The sequence below is a fragment of the Symphodus melops genome (genome assembly GCF_947650265.1).
Source record: "Symphodus melops genome assembly, chromosome: 21".
Taxonomy (NCBI): domain Eukaryota; kingdom Metazoa; phylum Chordata; class Actinopteri; order Labriformes; family Labridae; genus Symphodus; species Symphodus melops.
In genome coordinates this window covers 19,170,299-19,189,783 of record NC_136711.1, presented here as the reverse complement: position 1 = coordinate 19,189,783, position 19,485 = coordinate 19,170,299, and the positions used below count along the sequence as shown (strand labels likewise).

At 45.8% G+C, this 19,485-nt stretch overlaps 1 protein-coding gene across 5 annotated transcripts; it reads right to left on the bottom strand.

Moving 5' to 3' along the window:
• Positions 1-918: 918 nt before the first annotated feature.
• Positions 919-19,371, bottom strand: fbrs (fibrosin). 5 transcript variants are annotated; one of them, XM_079333810.1, is made up of 18 exons: positions 17,468-19,371; positions 14,672-14,839; positions 13,395-13,421; positions 13,224-13,253; positions 12,958-13,006; positions 11,905-12,238; positions 11,580-11,812; positions 10,132-10,427; positions 10,000-10,044; positions 9,741-9,839; positions 8,950-9,033; positions 8,684-8,722; positions 8,138-8,209; positions 7,802-7,955; positions 6,906-6,986; positions 5,853-5,936; positions 4,174-4,396; positions 919-3,969 (listed from the first exon to the last, which is right to left on the bottom strand). In XM_079333810.1, the coding sequence occupies exons 1-18, from the start codon at positions 17,768-17,770 to the stop codon at positions 2,364-2,366; spliced, it is 3,927 nt and encodes a 1,308-aa protein (XP_079189936.1). In that variant the 5' UTR covers positions 17,771-19,371; the 3' UTR covers positions 919-2,363. The 5 variants fall into 5 exon arrangements, with proteins under 5 accessions (XP_079189936.1, XP_079189937.1, XP_079189939.1 ...); XM_079333811.1 differs by having other exon boundaries at positions 8,950-9,018; XM_079333813.1 differs by having other exon boundaries at positions 10,132-10,376; positions 17,468-19,370.
• Positions 19,372-19,485: the final 114 nt, after the last annotated feature.

Below are 19,485 nucleotides of genomic sequence, written 5' to 3'. Positions count from 1 at the left end.
TCAGGAGAGAGAGAGAAATTAGCACTCTCTTAGGATATAAAACAGTAAACAGAAGGGTTTTTAGCTTTGCTTTCAAAGCTTCAACAGAACAAGCCTGATATATTGCTATATAAACCGAATTAATTTTTGCTTAAATAACAATAGTGCTGCTTTATTTTACATCTTTTAAATCCGTTTGATAAGCAGAGATGTAACAATTTATGTTGTCATTTTGTTAGATCACTGTGCAATACATTTAGGAGGTAAAGAAAAACAAAAACAAAGCACATTATCAAAGAGGGCAGTTTATACTTACGCTGATAAGCCTATAACATATCTGGAACATAACTTTTCAATCATAAAATTATTTATGAGCAAGATGTTTGAAATGTCTTTAATTTATTTTTTTGTGTGAATATAAATATACTTTACTTAATCTTGACTTTACCAGAATGCAGTGATATTAATTTATTTATAAGTAGGTTCATGACATATTTATAAAGGCAGAAATTCACTGTTTTGTCAGAATATTTTTTTTCTCTTAGGTTTCTGAGATAAACACAATATATGATCATTGGAGTGTAGGTCCAACAAATACATAATTTTAAAGATGTAATGTTAGGCTTTTCAGTCAGCCTTTATTTTAGAGATAGGACGGTGTACAGTTGTCAATCAGGGAGAGAGAGTGGGGAATGATTTGAGCTGAGGCGGCCCATCTGGAGGGCTGAAGCCTCTGTGCATTAACCTCTGGGCTACCAGCACCCCCGAATAATCATTAAAATATGTCAGGGGTTTTTTTTCACCAAGTTTCTCTTTTTTTTTAATTTAATGAGTCATCTTTCAAGCATGGACATGTTTTTTTGGGGGGGTTTTTTCCAACAAATGATAACACGAGTTTTGATCGAACAAGAAAGAGAACAAAAGACTCACACAACAGAGTAAACAACAATTCATTTAATAATTAATCTTTGTGGTCTCTAGGGGAGGGGTTTGAAAGGTATAAAATGGTCATATTAAAATAATCGACCCAGTCTTTTCCCTCTCAGGATACCCACTGTCTAATTGTCCTTTGACACAAGTACATATATTTTTTTCAGTTCTTCAGCAGATGTCCCACTTATCCATGTATATAACTTACTTTAGTTGATGAAACAACTTGAACAGTTCAATGTACAGGGCTCCCAAAGTCCCGAATGGATATAACACACAACCAATGACACACAGGCAAAACCTTCCTCTCAGTATTGAACAGTCATAGATGAGGATCCTTGAAGAGGCCAGGGGGATGGGGGGGGTCCGCAATGGATACAGCTTCATGTTCACAAGCGTTACAGAGAGTCTCCGTGAAGCGAGCCTTTTGCATGATCTGAAACCGATTACTACCTGGGAAGAGAGTACTGGTTGATACCCGAAACAAAGACAAATAACATAACAGTGAATATATTTATTATTATAGAAGATAATTAATGTTAAGAATAATAATTACAAAGGCAATTTCTCTAGACTACTATAATCTGGTCCTGCACATATATAGTCAAGAGGAGACTGGGAAAACAGTAACAGGAAGCTCTAAAACGCTGTGTTCACTCACACAGCGTAGCACAGTTCATTTTTGCCATTCATCATTTTTAACAAAACAAAAAAAACAAAAACAAAAAAAAAGCAAAAGGGGGTTGAATCTCATCGGTGAAGCTTCGTAGGTTGTTTGGGTTTTTGATTTTTTTTTGTTTGTTTTTTTTTTTGGGTAAAGCAGGAAACTGAGGTGCGATGCTTACCGATCTGTCCGTAAAAAATGGTCTCATCATTAATGGCGTCTTTTTCACAATGACAAAAAAGACAAAGACAGAAACAGAAAGCCCCACTTTACCACTGTGTTTCAAAAGACCCGCCCCATGACAATCTAATCAGGGTTGATTTATGCAGAACAGGGCTGAAAGTATCCCAGGATGTTTTTCACAGTGTACATCCCCTCTGGAAGTCATTTTTCCGAATCCACCTGGAGCTTTGCTGAAGAGCACGGATCAAACGTCACCTGACAAATGGGAAACAAAATCTGTCCTCTGCCTCTTCATTCAGCTTTAGAATTTGACTACTTTAAGTAGCCAACAGCCAGTACAAAATAAAAAATACACCAAGGATGCACAGAAACCATGTACCTTTCAATTGCACTGATAGAACCATTGCGCATGTTCCAAGTCTTGCATTTCCCTCCCTCACGTCACCTCCAGTCGGTTGTGGCCCCCCCCTGTTTTAAAGGGGGGACATGACCTGGTTTGTTTTGTAACTGGGAGGGTTTATTAGTCTGCAAGAGGGAAAGGGGGCAGGTTGAGAGCAGCACGGTGATCCTGACATTTCCCTTCATCCCCTCCAGTGTTGTCCCTGTACTATCTGGACTCTCCGTCTTTGTGGGCGCCGTACAGAGCCAGATCAGCCGGTCCTCCGAGTCTCGAGCCTCGTGGAGGCGTGGACGAGCGGCTGGTCATGGACGGAATAAGTGGAGGCGGTGCCCCCATGGACAGAGCTCCCACCAAGCCTGCGGGGGTCTTTGCCAGGATGCCGTTGGGCACGTGGTGATGGTTCAGGTGGCCGAGGCGGGCGTAGAGGCCGGCGTGGTGCTGGGAGGCTCCGTGTTGGAGGGAGTGAGAGAGAAGGCCGGGGTGGAGCTGCTCCAGGTGAGCGGCAGTAGCAGCATGAGAGGGGCCTGACAGGTGGGCGCCCGCGGGGAGATGCTGGTGCATCCCGAAGTAACGAGCCCGCTCAAAGTCTTCCCTCAGGATCTGGGCACGCTGCTCCTCATCCATCAGACCTCCTCCAGGAGGTCCAAGGTGGTGAGGCCTCTCAAAGTGGTGAGCCATTAATCCGAACTCCTGGCGGACAGCAGAGGAGGAAGCATTAGAGGTAGATGTCTGAGGGTGGTGAGGGTTGGCTGCCGCCGCTGCTACAGCTGCGGCCCTCTCCGCCTCCAGAAGACGCTGATGCTGGAGCAACCGGGCCAAATGTGGGTCAGAGCGCAGGGCGAGGTGAGGGTCTGTGCGAAGTGCCAAAGCCTCCCTGCGATGCTGATGTTGTTGCTGAGCTGCGAGCTCCCTCCACGGGTCCCAGGTGAAGCTGTGTGGACCCTGTGACGGTCCCTGGCCTGGACCATGGGCGAAACGTTCCCCTCCTGGACCCATGACCAACCCGGCAGCCCCCCCGCTCCCCAAGTACGCCTCGATGGCTCTAGACCGGTCCAGCAGGGAGAGGTGCTGGTGGTGCTGATGGTGCTGATGGTGCTGATGAGGAGGAGGGTTGGGCGCGTGTTGCATGAGAGGAACACCAGGAGTGGGAGTCAGCGATAAAGAGGAGGAAGGGGTACCAGATCTTGGGTGGTGTGGGTGGCTGTTGGGGCGTTCGAAGCTGTGGTTGGGAGCCGGGGGAGGCAGGGTGATGGGGATGTGCTCCGGCTCCTCCTTCCGCTCCTCTTTGACTTTAACAGGCGGGAGGAGCAGCGGAGGTTTGGAGACGGGCGTTGTAGTCCGGTCAGACTTCTTGGCCTGAGACAAAGACGTGACAGAGGCAGACGCTGCGGAGGAAGATGGGAGGCTGTTGTCTCTTTGCGAGTGCGATGAATCATTGTGGTGGTTGTGTGCGGACGAGGCGAGAGAGCGGGGGTAAAGGTCCAGGGGAGACGGGGCTGAGCGGTTGGCGGGCGGGGGAGTAGTGAGGACAGAGGACGAGGAAGACCGCGGCCTGTCCCTGTCTGCTACTATGGACGCAGAGCCGAGAGGAAGCCCCCGCGAGGACACCGTCGGCATTAGCCTCTTGTCCCCTTCTCGGTCTCGTTCGCGGTCTCTGTTCAGGCTGCGTGTCAGGTCCTCGATGGGTCCGCCGCTCCCTCCCATGGAACTGCTGTGGCCGTTAATGTGGGAGACCGGGGTGCTACTGCGGGGCTTGAAGGAGGGGGCGACCGGAGACATTCTCACAGGTTGTCGGCCATACAGCATATTGTCTCTGCAAAAAAATAACACAGACAAAAAGTTATATATAAAGACGAGTTCTCAAACTGTACGTGTTGTAAACTTGCATGACAATATTTCAAAATGGACTAAAGCTCATTTCTGGTTATTATGGCGTGTATGACATCATCATCATATGACATCATCATAAATAAAATAAAGAGGAAGTTTCGTAACAACCATCGGACGAATTCCATACCTGTCTTTTTCATCCTTGATGTGGGGAATATCTCTCCTCTCTCCGTCCTTCCCGCGATCCCTCTCGTCCCGCTTGTCCGCGCCTTTAGCCCAGCTCGGGCCAGCGTGGAAGCCGGGCGGCGGGCCGCCGTGCAGACGGTTCCACGGGTCGTGATGGTGGTTGGGGTTGGGCAGGCCTCCGACGACATTCGGTGATGGTTCTTTAGGGCCGAACACGGAGCCGGCTGGGGAACAAACAAAAAAAAGAAGATATTTCACAGATTTCCATCTTTAAACCTCAGATTTTCACATTCCTGATTTTGATTTTTAACATTTCTACTAAACCAGACTTATGTCAGGAATCATGTTAATATGGAGTGTAAGATAAAAGCAGCAGGAAAGACTCTTCATGAAAATACGAGCAGGTTAAGATTTCAAATATGAACAACTTCTGTTACAGCACGTAAACAAAGGGAGCGTTGATCCAAAACGAGCTGGTCTGTGATAAATCCTTCAGCGTAATGAACAATCTGCCCGAGCTCTTTTAAGTTGTTTCGACTGAAATGAACTCCCGACAAACCGCTGAAACGTTCTCTCTCATTCGAACTGCTTCCAGCCTACGAGAGATTTAAATTAACGCTTTAAATCCTCAACGTGTTCATCAACGACAAACTCAAAAACAGCCGATCGCCACACGTCTCTTAAAATGAAAATAAAATAATGATAATAAAATTGCAACAAATTAAAAAAATTTCTGAGCAGACGCTAAGAAAGGAAACAAACATCTTCAACTCTGTTCAGACACACGAACAGGAAGTGACCGGAGACACAGCTGTTCCTGAGAGATTTAATCACAACAATAACGATTAACGTCATTATCAAACCAAACCATCAACACGGTTCAGCTCGTAGGTGCTGATGAGGAGGAGCCGTCGTCTCAGCGAGCCGCCATTTTAAATCTGAGCAGAAGCTGCATATTAACTCTTCTGTGTATCACAGATGAACACCAACACGTTCCCTTTAAATCAACATTAAAACCAAATCTGAGAGTAGCATGCTGAGTGAGAAAGTACATTAAAAGTTTGTTGTTTTTTATTCCAGATTTTCACGATGTGGTTATTACCAAATGATCAGATCACAATAACAAGAATCGCCAGCTCCTCTCAATAACTTAATTATAATACGTCTCATGCTGGATTAATTCAGGTGGATTTCTTGTTTCACAGCTGCAGAGGAGGAGAAGCAGTGTGAGCTTAAAACATGAACTCCATCAATAACCCAGAGCTGGTGACAGTCAGAGCGGGAAGACGGGAGCCATGAGAGGCTTTATCACAACTAGATCTCAGCGCCGCACTGCTGACAAACTCTCCTGTCGAAGATTTCCTCGTACTCAAGACTCAAATGTTACTGTAAAGGAAGAATGACACTACGATGATGAAGCGTGGTTATAATCCTACGACTGAAGCGTGCATCAGCACACCTGTACAAACGGCACAGCAGCTCACTCCTGCTCACCGTGTGACCTGACCGAGCTCGAGCGTGCGTGCGTGGAAATTGTCGCCCTGGTTTAAAATGCGTTGCTTTTTATTTTTGTGTCTGTGATTCAGCGGCCTCGGGCTCTCTGAACATGTGAGGCTCGTATTAAGACAGGCTGAGTGGAATCTAAAACAATCCCTTCCAGCTTTTGTGTGAAAGACTGACCCAGTGTTGGGCTGCCGAGTCCTCCAAAGGCACCAGAACCGAGGGCTCCCAGTGGAGTAAAGGGTGGTGATCGGCCATACGGATCTAAACAGAACGCAGTTACAAACATCATTAACACTGTGTGATGCAAACATTCATGTGCTCAATTTTAAAATATAAAAAAAGCCAGTCAGGTGTGAGAACGTGAACCGAGCGGCGTCCTGCCTGAATATGGTCGTTCAGGTTAAACGCTGCGTTCACGTGCTGACGGACGCGTCAGAAAAACGAGTTTCTAAGTTGCACATGAAGCGCGACTCGCTAACTGAGTAAGAACGACTTCCCGACACGGAAACCGGAATGATCCGAGGAGCACCTGAACGCAGCACGACTTCCTGGCTTAGCAGCCAATAGGCAGAGCCGGTGAGGCCTCAGCTGATCCACCTGCTGCTCACATTCTGACTACATCGACTGTGAGCCGATGACCCGGAGGAACCCCGTCTTCCACGCCACATTCGCTTTGTTCATCTGTTCTTAGTTTTGTGTTCGAGCAGCGTCGCTCATTACGGAAACATTGTTTTTGGTCGTTCTTTTGTTTTCTTTGATTTTTTTAGGTTAAATCCTTTCACCAAGTTAGTCTCAGTTTTTGTTTGTGATGTTTGTCCTTTGTCCTTACTTATTCAAATTGTCCCTTTTTAATATCTATCAAAATAAAAACACATTCTGATTTCATCTTTTCTCGGCTGATCTGGCGTCCTCTCGGCGAACACATCACGATGTTTTAACCTCAGTTGATTAAAAAAAGCTCTCTCTCTCTAAAGCTCGTTTCATGGCTCGTACCTTCATCTCTGTCGCTTCCTCACAGGAACGCTATTTGAATTTTTCTGCCTCCCAACTGCAGCTACAGTTGCATTTTTCATAACGGCTATAAAAGATTTAACCAAGAGGGATTTCATTCATGAACGCTGTACATCAAAGTCAAATCCGGAGTCTGTGAATCCCAGAGACACAGTTCGGGTTGTGGTGCACGAGTGACAATTAGATGTCCCCCCCCCCTCTTTATGAAGCGGCTCTCACCCAAGTGTGCAGTCGGCGGGAGGAAGGACGAGTGTGGCGCCGACGGAGAGATGAAGGGAGCTGAGGACGGATTGACTGGCCCTGAGGGAGAGAAGTGGTGGTTAAATAAATAAAAAATGTCATCATTAATCAAATCAAATGCAAAGAGGTTCCGACACACTTTATCTCGTACGTGAGGATAGAAAAAACCTGCCACACGTCAGGGACGCTCGAGGAGGAGAGGACCGGTCGAGCGTTTTAAGTGGAAGTGTAACATGACATTAAAGCAGATGAGAGAAACTACAAGATATGAAAATCACGGCACATCGCAGACGACAGGATTTTACTGAGACGATCAAGCCGGGAGGAGGAACGCACAAGATCACGTGACCGCATGTGGCAGGTGAATATGTGACAAGTTTAGCGGGGAAGAAATGGGAACTGTAGGTTCGACTGTTGTCCAGCGTCTCTCGCGGGTTATTGTAAAATCACACGACTTTCCCCCGGACACTTCGAGATTTTAAATCCCAAATCTGGAGCGTCCCCGTGCATCTCCAAGCACACTGGATCTCCGTACGACTCGCACTACAAGATAATCGTTTCAGAGCGGCGTTGAGTCGATTGTCGGCGAGGAGTTGGACGTCATTACGGCTGCCGATTCATCTTTCTGCAACAAGTCCCAAGTCCCGAGGGAAAATATCCTGCACAGCATAAAATAACAACATGTCGAAGAGGAAGTGACGCTAAACTTCCAGGTGTGAGTGTTATTTTGGGGACTGGCTACGCTGACGTTGAACGCAACGTTTTAAATACAACAAAGACAAATCGAGAGGTTAAAACGTCCCAGTCAGGAACACATTCACATTCTGACCACTCATCAGGAGCGGAGAAAGACATTGTCATAAGGTGACATGAACCTGCGGCTGAGAACAGACTGGGAGGTCTGGTCAGGTCGTGAGTGGGAGGAAGTCCTCCTCCGATGGGTCCCAGGTGACCAAGACCGCCAGCTCCAGGAAAACGTGACAGCAGGTCGCCACGGAAGTCCAACTTGTGAGGATCAGCCTGCATCAGCTGAAAGACACGAGGGGAACAAGTTAATGCATTCTGGGATACGGCATTTCCAGTTTCGACCTCTCTCCCCCCCTTCCCCCCCCCCCCCCCGTGATTAAATGTTGATTTGAACCGCTTTCTTCTCTCTCTATGTCGCCGTTTAATTCAAATTGATTGACATTGTTCAGCTAAGAGGCACATACCTTCACTTTTTTCTGATGGCTTAGAATCATCCAGGCCACATAAACATGCATAGCGCACCATTTTCCTGGTTTCTGCACAAAAAAAAAAAAAAAAAAAAATGATCACAGGGGTTTTTACTAAGTTATTCAATGAATCGTGCATGTGCAACTTTCAAGCCTTTGCACAGAGACGTTCTCCTTCTTGTCCTACAGAAATATCTGACCTAGCCTCCACACACGACTTTTACTCATCCAGCTGGAAAAGAAGTTGCCTTGTCAAGATTTTTTGTTTGGAATTATTAAATAAATAAATAAAAAAGTGTGAAAATTTGCAGGGAAACAAGAAAAACTAACAGGAGGAGAAATTATATGACCACAGATTCTAGGTGGCGGGAGTTTCTGATATCTAACTGGGTGTGCAAGGGGCAGAGATCACAGATCAGTAGCAATCAGGATTACAAGTGAGATTAGTGCAAAGAGTGAGTGAAGCAGTGAGGAAGCAAAAAAAAAAACAGGCTGAAGGTTTAAAGGAGCCAAGGGATTCAAAAACAGCTGTTTGGTGCTTACATTACTGACTTTCAACGATGTCCCAAATGGATCAGTTAGCTACGAGAGAAGAGAAGTGTGAAACCACTTTTAATCAACAGCTCTCGCTCCGTGTTCACGAATAGCTCTGCACTCTTTACTCTGCTCTGACCCGTGTTGCAGCACACATCCTGACCTTAACAACTGGCCGGTGTGACATCCACACAGTTCTATTTAAAAAAAAACACATCTCACGAAGGAACGATGCTAACGTGGTGTTTTGCGTAGGTGTGCAACGTGTGACTCACCCGTGGGTCTTTGGGCTGCAGGTGGTGAGGCACAACCCCAAGTCGTGCGGATATATCTGGACCCGTTCCCTGAGGGACAAGAGGCTGTCACACACAGAGCACCATCAGACACAAGCTACTCACCTACAGCGCATTCACATCTGATATCATTCTCGTTTTTAGCATCATATTCAGAGTCATGATTAAAGTCTAAAGCGCAGAGTGCCAGCTCCGACATGCACGCACACGTATGGTCCCTCGTACTACCTCCAAAGACGGGTCAATGCCCCCTCCCCCCATTAGATCTCTGTGATACTCATAATTACAGCGAAACAAATTCAAATCTAAAAAGACGTTGTTCGTCCTCCTGGTGAGATTCAAACGCCACAGGGTCGTTAATACTGCAGCTTGAAATTTGAATTTCCCTCAGGATCAATAAAGTATCGATTTATCTGAAACAGAAGAATCGAGGTAGTTTGAGTGACGCGTGACTGAAAGGGCTCCGTCCTTTATTCTATTTTCTTTAGAGCTGTACATTTTGATTATTTAGCCAAAGCTGCACGCATCAAAACTTGAGTTTACGCGGCGGTCAGAATTCCGTAGCGATACGAAACTCGAGTCGCTGCGAAGCTCCTCCAGCGCCTGTCCACACTGCGTGGTTAATCCTAAGTGTTATCATACACGTGCTCGGTGTGGGTGTTGAAATGTTGCTTTGGTAAAAAAAAAATTACACCAGGTAATGTGAGACCCCCCCCCCCCCAACATCGCCACGGAGTAATTAACACAAAAGATGCAGAGAGAGTGTTTCTCACCTTTGGCTGAAATGCTCCTTGCAGGGAGCTGAAAGGCCCGGTGGGAGGAATCACAGGCTGGATGCTCGGCACTGAGGGCGGAGGGTACTGTGGGAAGAACTGCCAAGACACACAGACGCCTCGTCATCTCCAGAACTGGACGATTTAACTCACATTTCATCCTTCAAATTTAACAGCTGAAGCTGCTTAAGACCCCAAAAAGATAAAGGTGAAATGTTTTAATCAGCTGCATCATCAGTGGGATGAGAAAAGTACTCACAGGGTGTCGGTACAGTCCGTCCATTTTGCCTGGATACTTATCGAACTAAAAGGTAAGAAAGCAGAGCGATGGTTAAAACACGAGCGTGCATGCCGCACAGTTGTTGAGCAGTAAGAGCAGCGGTGGTCTCACCAGAGGCGGAGCGGTGGCCGTGGGGTGCAGGAAGGGCGTGAAGTGTTGGTGCGTGTGCGTGTGTTGGTGCTGGTGGTTGTGCTGATGGAACTGGAAGGCCAGCGGCGGGATGCTCGACTGGTTCTGAGACGTCCGGCCCGATGAGCCCGCCGCGGAGCTCGACGCCGACGGACCGCCGGGAGTGGAGCGCCCTGCGGCCGACGAGTTGTTTTCAGCCCCGGGGACGCTGCGTCTGCCCTCGCGCTCTTGTGAATTCAAGAAGTGGGAGTTTAAGTTTTGACGTAATATTTCTTGTTCTATAGCAGAGGGTATCAAAATAAAGGAGAGAAGGCGTTGAAAAGGAAACTTTCATATCACACATGCTGCAACATTGACGAGTATCAAAGGTCAAATGTTTCTCACACTCTCTGACTTCCTTTTTTTTTTTCTTCTCTCAGACATTGAATGTGTGAATGCAACATCGTGTGTCGACACATTTCATCTGTTTCAGTCTTAAAAATCTCTCCTGAAGATTTTTCTGTCTTCACTTGAATTTTACTCTTTTTTAAAAATGAATTTAAAAATTAATATCCAACTTGTAAATGTTTCTCAATCATTTTATGACCTGCAGGTTTTTATTTTGCTGCCTTTGTGAAGAACTTTGTAACTTTGACTTTTAAAAACTAAATAAAGCAGGTAAAGGTAAAAGAGCTTGTAAATAGATTTTTTCGACTTCTGACGACTAAATGCGACGTTCACATCGACACACCGATGGTGAAAGGCCACTGTGTTAAAAAGAAGAAGTCTCATTACGTTACATGAGCTGAAGTTTCCATCAGACATTTACAAGGCGGCTATCTTTCAATGTGAAGACAATAAAATAAACTCTTTGATGGTCTTCAGAATAGATCAGATATCAGGGGAGAACAACATCATGAGCTTTTAGTTCAGCCTTCCTTCAGTGCTTTTTGTTTACACGATTTCAAAAATATTTCCTTCATGGACTTTGGAAGCTGCGAGCCGAGAAGCCTCAGCAGCTCAACATGTTTATCTCAAAACGTCCAGACATTGGAGGACTGAAATCTTTCTCCCTGATACGAGTTTAAACTCGATGGCGACGTCACCTGAGACACTTAGAAAGTAGTCGTCATGTTTGTTTCTGCAGTTTGATTGGCTAATGGATCCATCCAAATGTCAGTCTAGCATGTTATTACGGTCCTGTACGAGATTATTTGAGGGCCCAGCTGATCTTTTAAAACACACGCACAAAAACACGTCATGATTTAAGGTGCTCCCCCTTCAGCTTAAACACAATCCTTGCACTTGATCAGACAAATTCATCAATGCCCAACTTCCTCATCAGCCCAGACAGACTGAGACGCTGGCCAGAGGAAGTCTGGCTTTGTGTTATTTTAGTAACACGTCAGTCTGCGACTGGAGTGAAAGGAGCCGTTTTCTGTTTGTCGTACCTGCTGCGCTGGAATGAGAAGGTCCCTGCAGCAGAGGAGGAGGCGGAGGCAGGCCGGGTGAAGACGTGAAGAGCGCCCCTGAGCTGGCTCGGGATGGAGGTCTGAGCGGCCCTGAGGATCCTGAGCCTCGGATGTAGGGCAGCGTCACGCTGGTGGAGGGCGTTGGAGGGCGCATGGAGGATGAGGAAGACGCAATCGATGAAGAAGATGGAGGTTTGACGGGGGTGCTGCTCCTAAAACAGAAAGACGCACGTGTGTGTGTGTAAAGACTCATGTCCTCATTTCGATAAAAGCAAACAATCACAGCTGCTCACAGCGGTCCTACCTGTTGTTGTAGATGGAGTGAGGTCGCCCATGCAGAGTGAGGAAAGGTTTGGGTTTGGAGAGTGGCGGGCTGCCGTTGTGGCGGTTGCCGTTGCCGTTGAAGGGGCCGGGCCGGGGGACGGCGCCTGAGGCTGTGACCGGGGAGTGGGACGGCAGGCAGAAGGGGGCAGAAGAGGTAGAAAGAGAAAGAGGCTCTGGGAAATGCGACTCCAGGTTTTTCTCCTGACTTCGCTCCAGGCCGGACACCCTCGGAGTCACCATCAAGAGGGAGGCGGGCAGAGGCGGGCAGCTTTTGCCCATAGATGTGCCCATGTTTGAGGAAGCAGGCTCCACAACTGAAGAGGAGGACACGGGTTAGAGTTTAGACTTCCTGAACATGAAAGTACAGATACACAGCGACGCCCAAATATGGAGTTACACCTGTGTGTTTGACGATGTGAATTTCAACCCTCGACTAAACCTGCCACGCCTCCTTTTTAACCAACTGGCAGAAGTGAGGAAGCAGCTGCAGTCCAATCAAATTCAAAGGTCGGCAAAAAGCGTAAAAAACGTTCCCCACTCCCTTAAAGTTTACATCTCTTACGTGTCTGATCAGGAAATAAACAATCTAAAAAAAACAACAGTGCAGTAAGAAGTAACGCTGCTGTTTAGGTCATACAGCTGCCGTTGTCATAGAGACGGGCCTGACGTGCAGCGCTTCTTTTCTCAGCGCACTGAAAGAGCTCCGGAGCTAAAACTTCTACTTTTGTTGCCGTGGTTACAAACCAGTATTGACATAGTTGGATTTTAAAAAAATCGATGATCTGCATTCACTCGCAGACACCTGAGGACGAATATTTCCCCGTCTGATGACCTGTTAACAACTCGCCTGTCAGTCTGACGTGGTCGTTTCACGTCACCTCAACCAGTAATCAATCAGCTGTTAAAGTTTGTTACTTCCCCGCGTGTCGTGTGTGGATATGCTGCGTCTGTCCCGTTGATTGAAAACAACAACAACACATCTCTGTTCGGATGGAAACATAGATACGGCAGGAGGAAAAACAGGAAGTCGTACCTTTCCTTGTACTGACGGTGAACACCGGGTCCATGTCGTTGTCGGAAGCCTGGACGGAGAGAAACACGACGCTTCTTTTAATCTCCACTCGACTGAAGCGAGCAGCAGTTTCTTTCACCACACCGAGATTGCATCATGTTTTACATTCTGTCACAGCACTCAAAACTATTCAAGAATACTGATTTTTTTTTTTTAAACCAAGAAACCCACAAACAAAGTTCCTTCAGAAATGAATCTGAGAAAGATAACAAGCCGGCAGTACGCACCTTGTCCCCCGTGTCACTTTCAGTGTCACACTAAAAAAGGGACGAGAGAAAAACTCAGCGTTACGACTTCCATCTTTGGGAACATTTCAGGTGATAAACAGCCTGCACAAGTGTTACACCGTGTTGCAGGATATGACATCATCATGTTTACTTCCATGTGTGAACACTTACAATGTAGCCGGTCTCCAAAGGATGTCCCTGGGAAAAAAAAAAGAAAAGAAAAAACGTAAATTTAGCTTCAGATTAAGACCAACACTGACAGCAGTTTAATTCTTCTGTTTACATCACAGGTTTCAACTTTAACAAGATACTGATAAAAAAAAAAAAACACACAAAATCTAATCCTCTTTGGGGACCGATGGCCTAGCGGTTGTGTCACGCACCCCACGACCAGAGACTGTCGTCCCTGTCACTGCAAGCCGGGTTCAAATCCGACCTCTGACCTTTCATGCAAGTCCTCTCTCCAGTCGTCTGCTGTCAACGGCTCAATCTTTCTAAATCAATGATAATCCGTTTATCGACAGCACTGGAGCAAACAAAGAAGTCCCGGCCACTCGATATTGGGTAAATGATTGTTTTGGATTAATGAATAATCTGACTAGATTGCACAAAAAAAGAAAAGTTGCACAACTTTCTGGAGCGAAGCGTTGCCACAGTGTTTAGACAGCCGTCTCTCTCTGCAGCAGTAAACACTTGACAGCAGATCTGCAGGTTTTTTTTCATTCTTCTGATCATTTAAATCAGGGAGAGTGAATCGTTCAAACCCAGTGGTATCGTCAACGATCTTTCAGGAGTTTTCCCAGAAAGAAAAAAAGGTTTGAAGTTTTCTTCCTGCTTGACGTTTTTTTTTATTGTGTTCAGGGAAGTCTACGACGAGCTGCAGCATGCTAGGTGAGCTCTAAAGTACGAACCGCGCAGCTCGCTCGTTAACTTTCATTTGGAGTCTTTCAGTCAGAAGAGAAGTCGGTTTGTTTAGGGAACAACATGCCACAGTTTGCTTTAAAATGCACGAGTCGCTATGTGTGCCAGCACGGTGTTCAATCAGCTTGCGATCGTGAAATCAGTTCGTGTGCTGTGGGTGATGGTAGCGTCTTCCCTCGAGGTAACGACGGCACGTTTGTTTGCAATTCATACCGACATATTGGTCGCACCGATGTGAAAGACACAGGTATTAAAAGTGCATCTTACACATCAGATTTGACAGGGATTCAAATGTTAATAACCCCGTTATGTGCTATTCTTCCTGGTTGTGAGGTTTGATATAAACACCTTTGCATGCTGCGTGCTGTAAACCAGCTTTACGAGGTGACATTCTCAGGCAGGATGTACACAGGAGCAGCACGACCCAAATGTAAACATTGGATTTAGAACTAGCTGAACGTCTCGTCACGTGACCAGATGAACCAACCACAACCGAAAAAAAAGCAGCGGTGGAGTCGTGTGTTCACCTCGATCCTTCTCCTCTTGTTCCTGCTCTTGCAGCTGGAGTGGCTGTGCGGGGCGACTTCCTCCGGCTCGGACAGCGGCCCTCCGCCGTTCTCCTCAGGCCCCCTCTTCCCCTTGTTCCTCCTCACCACCATGTCAGTGCGCTGACTGGGTTTCAGAGAGCAGTCCATCTGATAAAGAGGAAGAAGAAACTCATTATCAGTGTTTACATGTCTGACAGTAAGCATGAATAAGTTTGAGTCAGGCGAGCGACATGCTGATTAATGTCCTGATGGAGTTCAGTTCTGCCCCGAGGGTTCGCCAAAATAGAAACAGCTGTACGGCATAATGCAATACAGCATCAGGCTAATACTCCAACTGTGCGTGTGTGAAGACTCGATAAGACAGAGGGAGACATACTGCACAGGATTTGATGTTCATGGTTTATCCACTTTGTCAAACAAATATGATGCATCGCCTGACAAAGAGTTTAACCAAAACATCCCCGACAAATGTCCACAATACTATTTCCTCTTCAGGCCAACGTATGAATCTTTTAGCCAATGAAACGAGGGGAAGTCTGTGTTGGGTGAAAATGCTCAAAAGACCAGTCAGAGGAAGACGAGGCATCACTCGGTTCTCAGGGAATGAAAATGTTTGACACCAGCGTGTCGTGTGCAGAAACACATCGTACGAAGTGTTTGTTGTTTTAACCCTCACGAGAGTCCAGAGGAACACACGGTGCGTTTACCAATATGAGGAAATCGATTCCTCTTACGACGTGAATGTAGAGAGTGAATTTACATCCAAAATGAAAACTTCCAAAGAAGAAATCAAATGATACTTTTTTTTGGAAATAACATCGTTTAGCTGCTACGTTTATTCCTCTCTGTATCTGGATTATTTTAAATACAGATGCTTCTTCGTCTTAAAAAAAAATAAAAAAATAAACATTTAAAGGGGGACCAGACAACTCATTTAAAAAGTCACATCTGAGTAATCCTTGCTGGGTGAACCTGAGGAAGCTACAGGTGAAACACCGACATCACAATAATAAACAGTAAAGTTATTGTCAGTCAACCACAGATTTTTGGTTCATATTTCAAGGTCTGTTTATCGTTCTGTGTAAACTGTGCACGAGGTACCATTTATTTTTATTTACTAAATCAAGCTCGAGACGCAGCTAAACAAGTCTAAAATACATTTATTCCAACAGAAAACACTAATATTTTACTTTTGTTTTCACTATTTTTTTTATTTCCAGAAACCGTTAACGCTGACTCACGGTCTTCAGTCGTGACATTTTGTTTACAGATTTTTTTTTTTATGCCTCTATGAGAGCGAGATAGGACAGTGGACGGAGTCGTAAATCGAGGAGAGAGATAGTGAAGAGTGATATGAAGGAAAGGAGCCACAGGTCGGATTCATCAGCAACCCGCCTGGGAGGACCGTAGCGTCCGTACGCGGGTCGCACGCACTAACTCCACCAGCGCTCCTTATATGGTTCATTTTAACTCAAGTAAATTTAGCTGAGAACGAGGAGGAACTGTTTTTTTTTATTTATCAATAATGCAGATTCACAACTAATTCCTGCCATTATGCAGCAATCAATAAAACCCCATCAGATCCATCCAGGCAGCTTATTAACTGACATCAAATCATTTCCTCTTCATCAGATTGAGATTTACGACTACTGAGGAAAACATGGCCGTGTGATGTTTGTAAGCGCCGAAGTAAATCAAACGTCCCGCTTTGACGGGGAGACAACCGGCACTTTACAAACGGGACCTGTGATGTGCCATTATTGCTTTTAAGTGGATTTAAATTTTCTTTCATTTGCTGAGAAGCCGTTTGGCAGCTCATCAACACCACGCAGAATTAGAACATGAATAATTAAGGCCTCTCCAGAACCCATCAGAGGGATGCCTTGGGGTTTGGCCTGAGATGATCGCGCTGTCTCCGAGCTGGGAATGGTGTCAGGGGGTTGAGGAGTTTGTTGTGCACGTCTACATGAAGGAAGGGCGCGTTGTGATCGTCACGTAAGCAGGACAACGACCAAAGATAGTCATCCACAACTTAAAGCCACACCTGAGTGCACGCCATCCAGCTGTTTAAACAAGTTGCTTCTTGTTGTTTTTATTTATTCAAAGTCGTGAATGTCTGCAGCTTTTTGAGACCAAGACAAATTTCCCCCACGGGGACACTGAAGTGCATCTTATTCAATCACTGTAGCAGTTTTAATTCTTCTTCTCATTGATTGTTTAGGTCTGAATGATTTTTTTTAAATCGTCTCTTTGAGTGTGTTTTTTCTGCCCTTTGTTGTGATGCTTACGATGTCTTGTGTGAAGCACTTTGACACCGCCTCACTGCTGAAATGTGCCGCGTTTAAATAAACATGCCTTTCCTCGTGTTTATCCTTAGCTTTGCATAATAAATGATGTTTGACAGCTGATGATCTTGGCTGTTAAAGAATCATGAAACTCAGGACGTGATGGAAAAACTGTCCATTATGTCGATGGGTTGTATAAACACTGCAAGGTTTGTCTTGATGTTGAGAGTGATTTGAGAGCTGTATCTCAGACGTGGGGAAAGATGTAAATCTTGGGAGAAATCATCACAAGTGTATCTTTGGATCTTTCAACACCAAAAAGAGTGGAGACGGATCATCCAAGCAAAAGTCAAGTTTGTATGGCACATTTAAAAACAGCTTCAGAGGACCAAAGTGCTTTACAGGCACACAAACAGAAACTTATCTCGACTGGGAATAGTCAGGGACTCATAAAAGGGTCAGAAACAACCTCTTAAATAAGGACATGTACCTCCAGAGCCTCTAAGCTGATGAAGCTTGAGATAGCAAAGCCATCGATGATGTCTTCCTCGCAGGATACGGACTCTCTCTTCCTCCGTCGTGGAGGCCTGTGTCTCCCAAAACCGGGCCGGCATTCTCTCCCACCGGGACCCAGCACACTGTTGGTGCCACACGCCTCGCGATCGGAGCCCGAGGACAGGGATGTGGCCCTCTCCACCGCCAGGTCCACTCTCCTCCTCCGCCGCTCCCTGTCGCGCTGTGACCGAGACCGTCTACTCTGCCTGAATCCAGCGCTCCGGCTCGGGCCCTCCATGTTTCAAAAACCACGTCTCCTTTTGTAGCTCCACTGAGGGCCGAAGGCACTTTGTTCAAGTCCCGGTTCGGTTGAAAGGCACCGAGCCGCAAAGTTTATAAAAAAAAACAAAAAACACCACCACTCACCCAGGCCCTCCCAGTTAAAATGGCGTTAATGGAACCAGTGGGCTATTATTTACCGTCCTGTGACAACAGTCTCTTGGCATCGGTGCCTTTCTTTCGGCGAAATTTTAGAGTCATCTCACTTAATCTGAACGAAACCCTTCAGATCAACATTTATGAGATTTAAAAAAAATCAAAAAAAAATCACCCCGACCCTCAAAGATGTCAGGACAGACGGCTAGCAACGAGCTAGCAGGAAATCCAACTCAAGTTATACGCATGTAAACAACAAAAAAAAGGATGTTTGTGTTACAGACAAAAGCAGGACACTTTTAGTTTGTTTTCAAAACGAAAAACTTAAACACAATTGGCCCCCCAAAAAACAACTATTACATCCAGATATTTAAAAAAAAAAATGCACGCGCTGACAAAATTATTTGCCTGTTAGCGAAATTACACGGTTAGCATGTTAGCATCTGACATTCTCACACCGTTATACTTTTAATTTCACGGTGGTATTGTATAAAATCACACGTATCGTAAGTGACAGCTCGTTTAAATAAACTTCAATCTGACGAGTTAAGTGAGCTGTCTGCTTGAGTTTAGGCGACTCGGGAGTTGATGCTAACGCTAGCTAACGATCGGTCGGTCAGTGTAGCTGATTAGCTCCTGTTCATTTTTGGGGTTAGCTTGAACACAGCTAACTCATCACGGCACGGATATATTCAGAATACAACCAAAGAATACACATATATTCTTCAAATGTGGCTGTAAAGACGGTAGAGAGATGGAGGCAGCTTAACACACCGACGACAGAAGAACAGTTTTTCTTTTCTTTTTTGCGGCCGAGGTGTTATGGATGAATTTGCACCCCATCAAAAGAAAGACGTAGCGTTAGCACTCCGGCTTGCTAGCGTTAGCCGATCCAGCTGTTAGCAAACCAAAGCAAAGACCTTTCAGTTTTAATAATACGGGACGATTTTTTAGCAACCAGCGGTGATGTAATAACACCACCTCGATTCTTTACTCAAAATATCGTCTGTTGATCTTCCTCCATCCTGAAAAAAAGAAAAAAATCAAGGCCCAAATCTGAAAGCCTCGGTGTCGATTTCCATTAACGAGGGTGTCGGCCAAGCCCCCGTCGGGCTGGGCAGCTCCTTCATGCAGCCTTCACTGTGTCATGTAATCCACTGTTTAGGATTAGTTGGGACCCCCCCTCTTCGACGTTTCCTCTCAAAGATGTGATCACTGAATCCAAAGTGTGAATATGCGGATAGAGGAACAGATCCGCTGCTGCTGGTGCTCGCCTCCTTTCACAAGTTTCCACTGAATTGGAAATTTATCGTCAAAATCAGGCAGACACAACCCTTGTCAGCCTTGCAAGTGCATTGTGTGCGCCACTCTTCTTCCTCAGTGGCCAAACTGGTTGGGTTGGCAAGCTCTGCTCGTGTATGCTGCCACCGTGTGGAGAAAGACTGAAATGGTTTTTTTTGTCAGCTTTCCAGACAAATCAGCTGTCTGTCATAAACAAGCTGGGGAAGATGATTAAAGGTGCACTGTGTAGGGTGAAAGGAGGAGAAATGTACAGATTCTGTGGTATATGTTTATAAT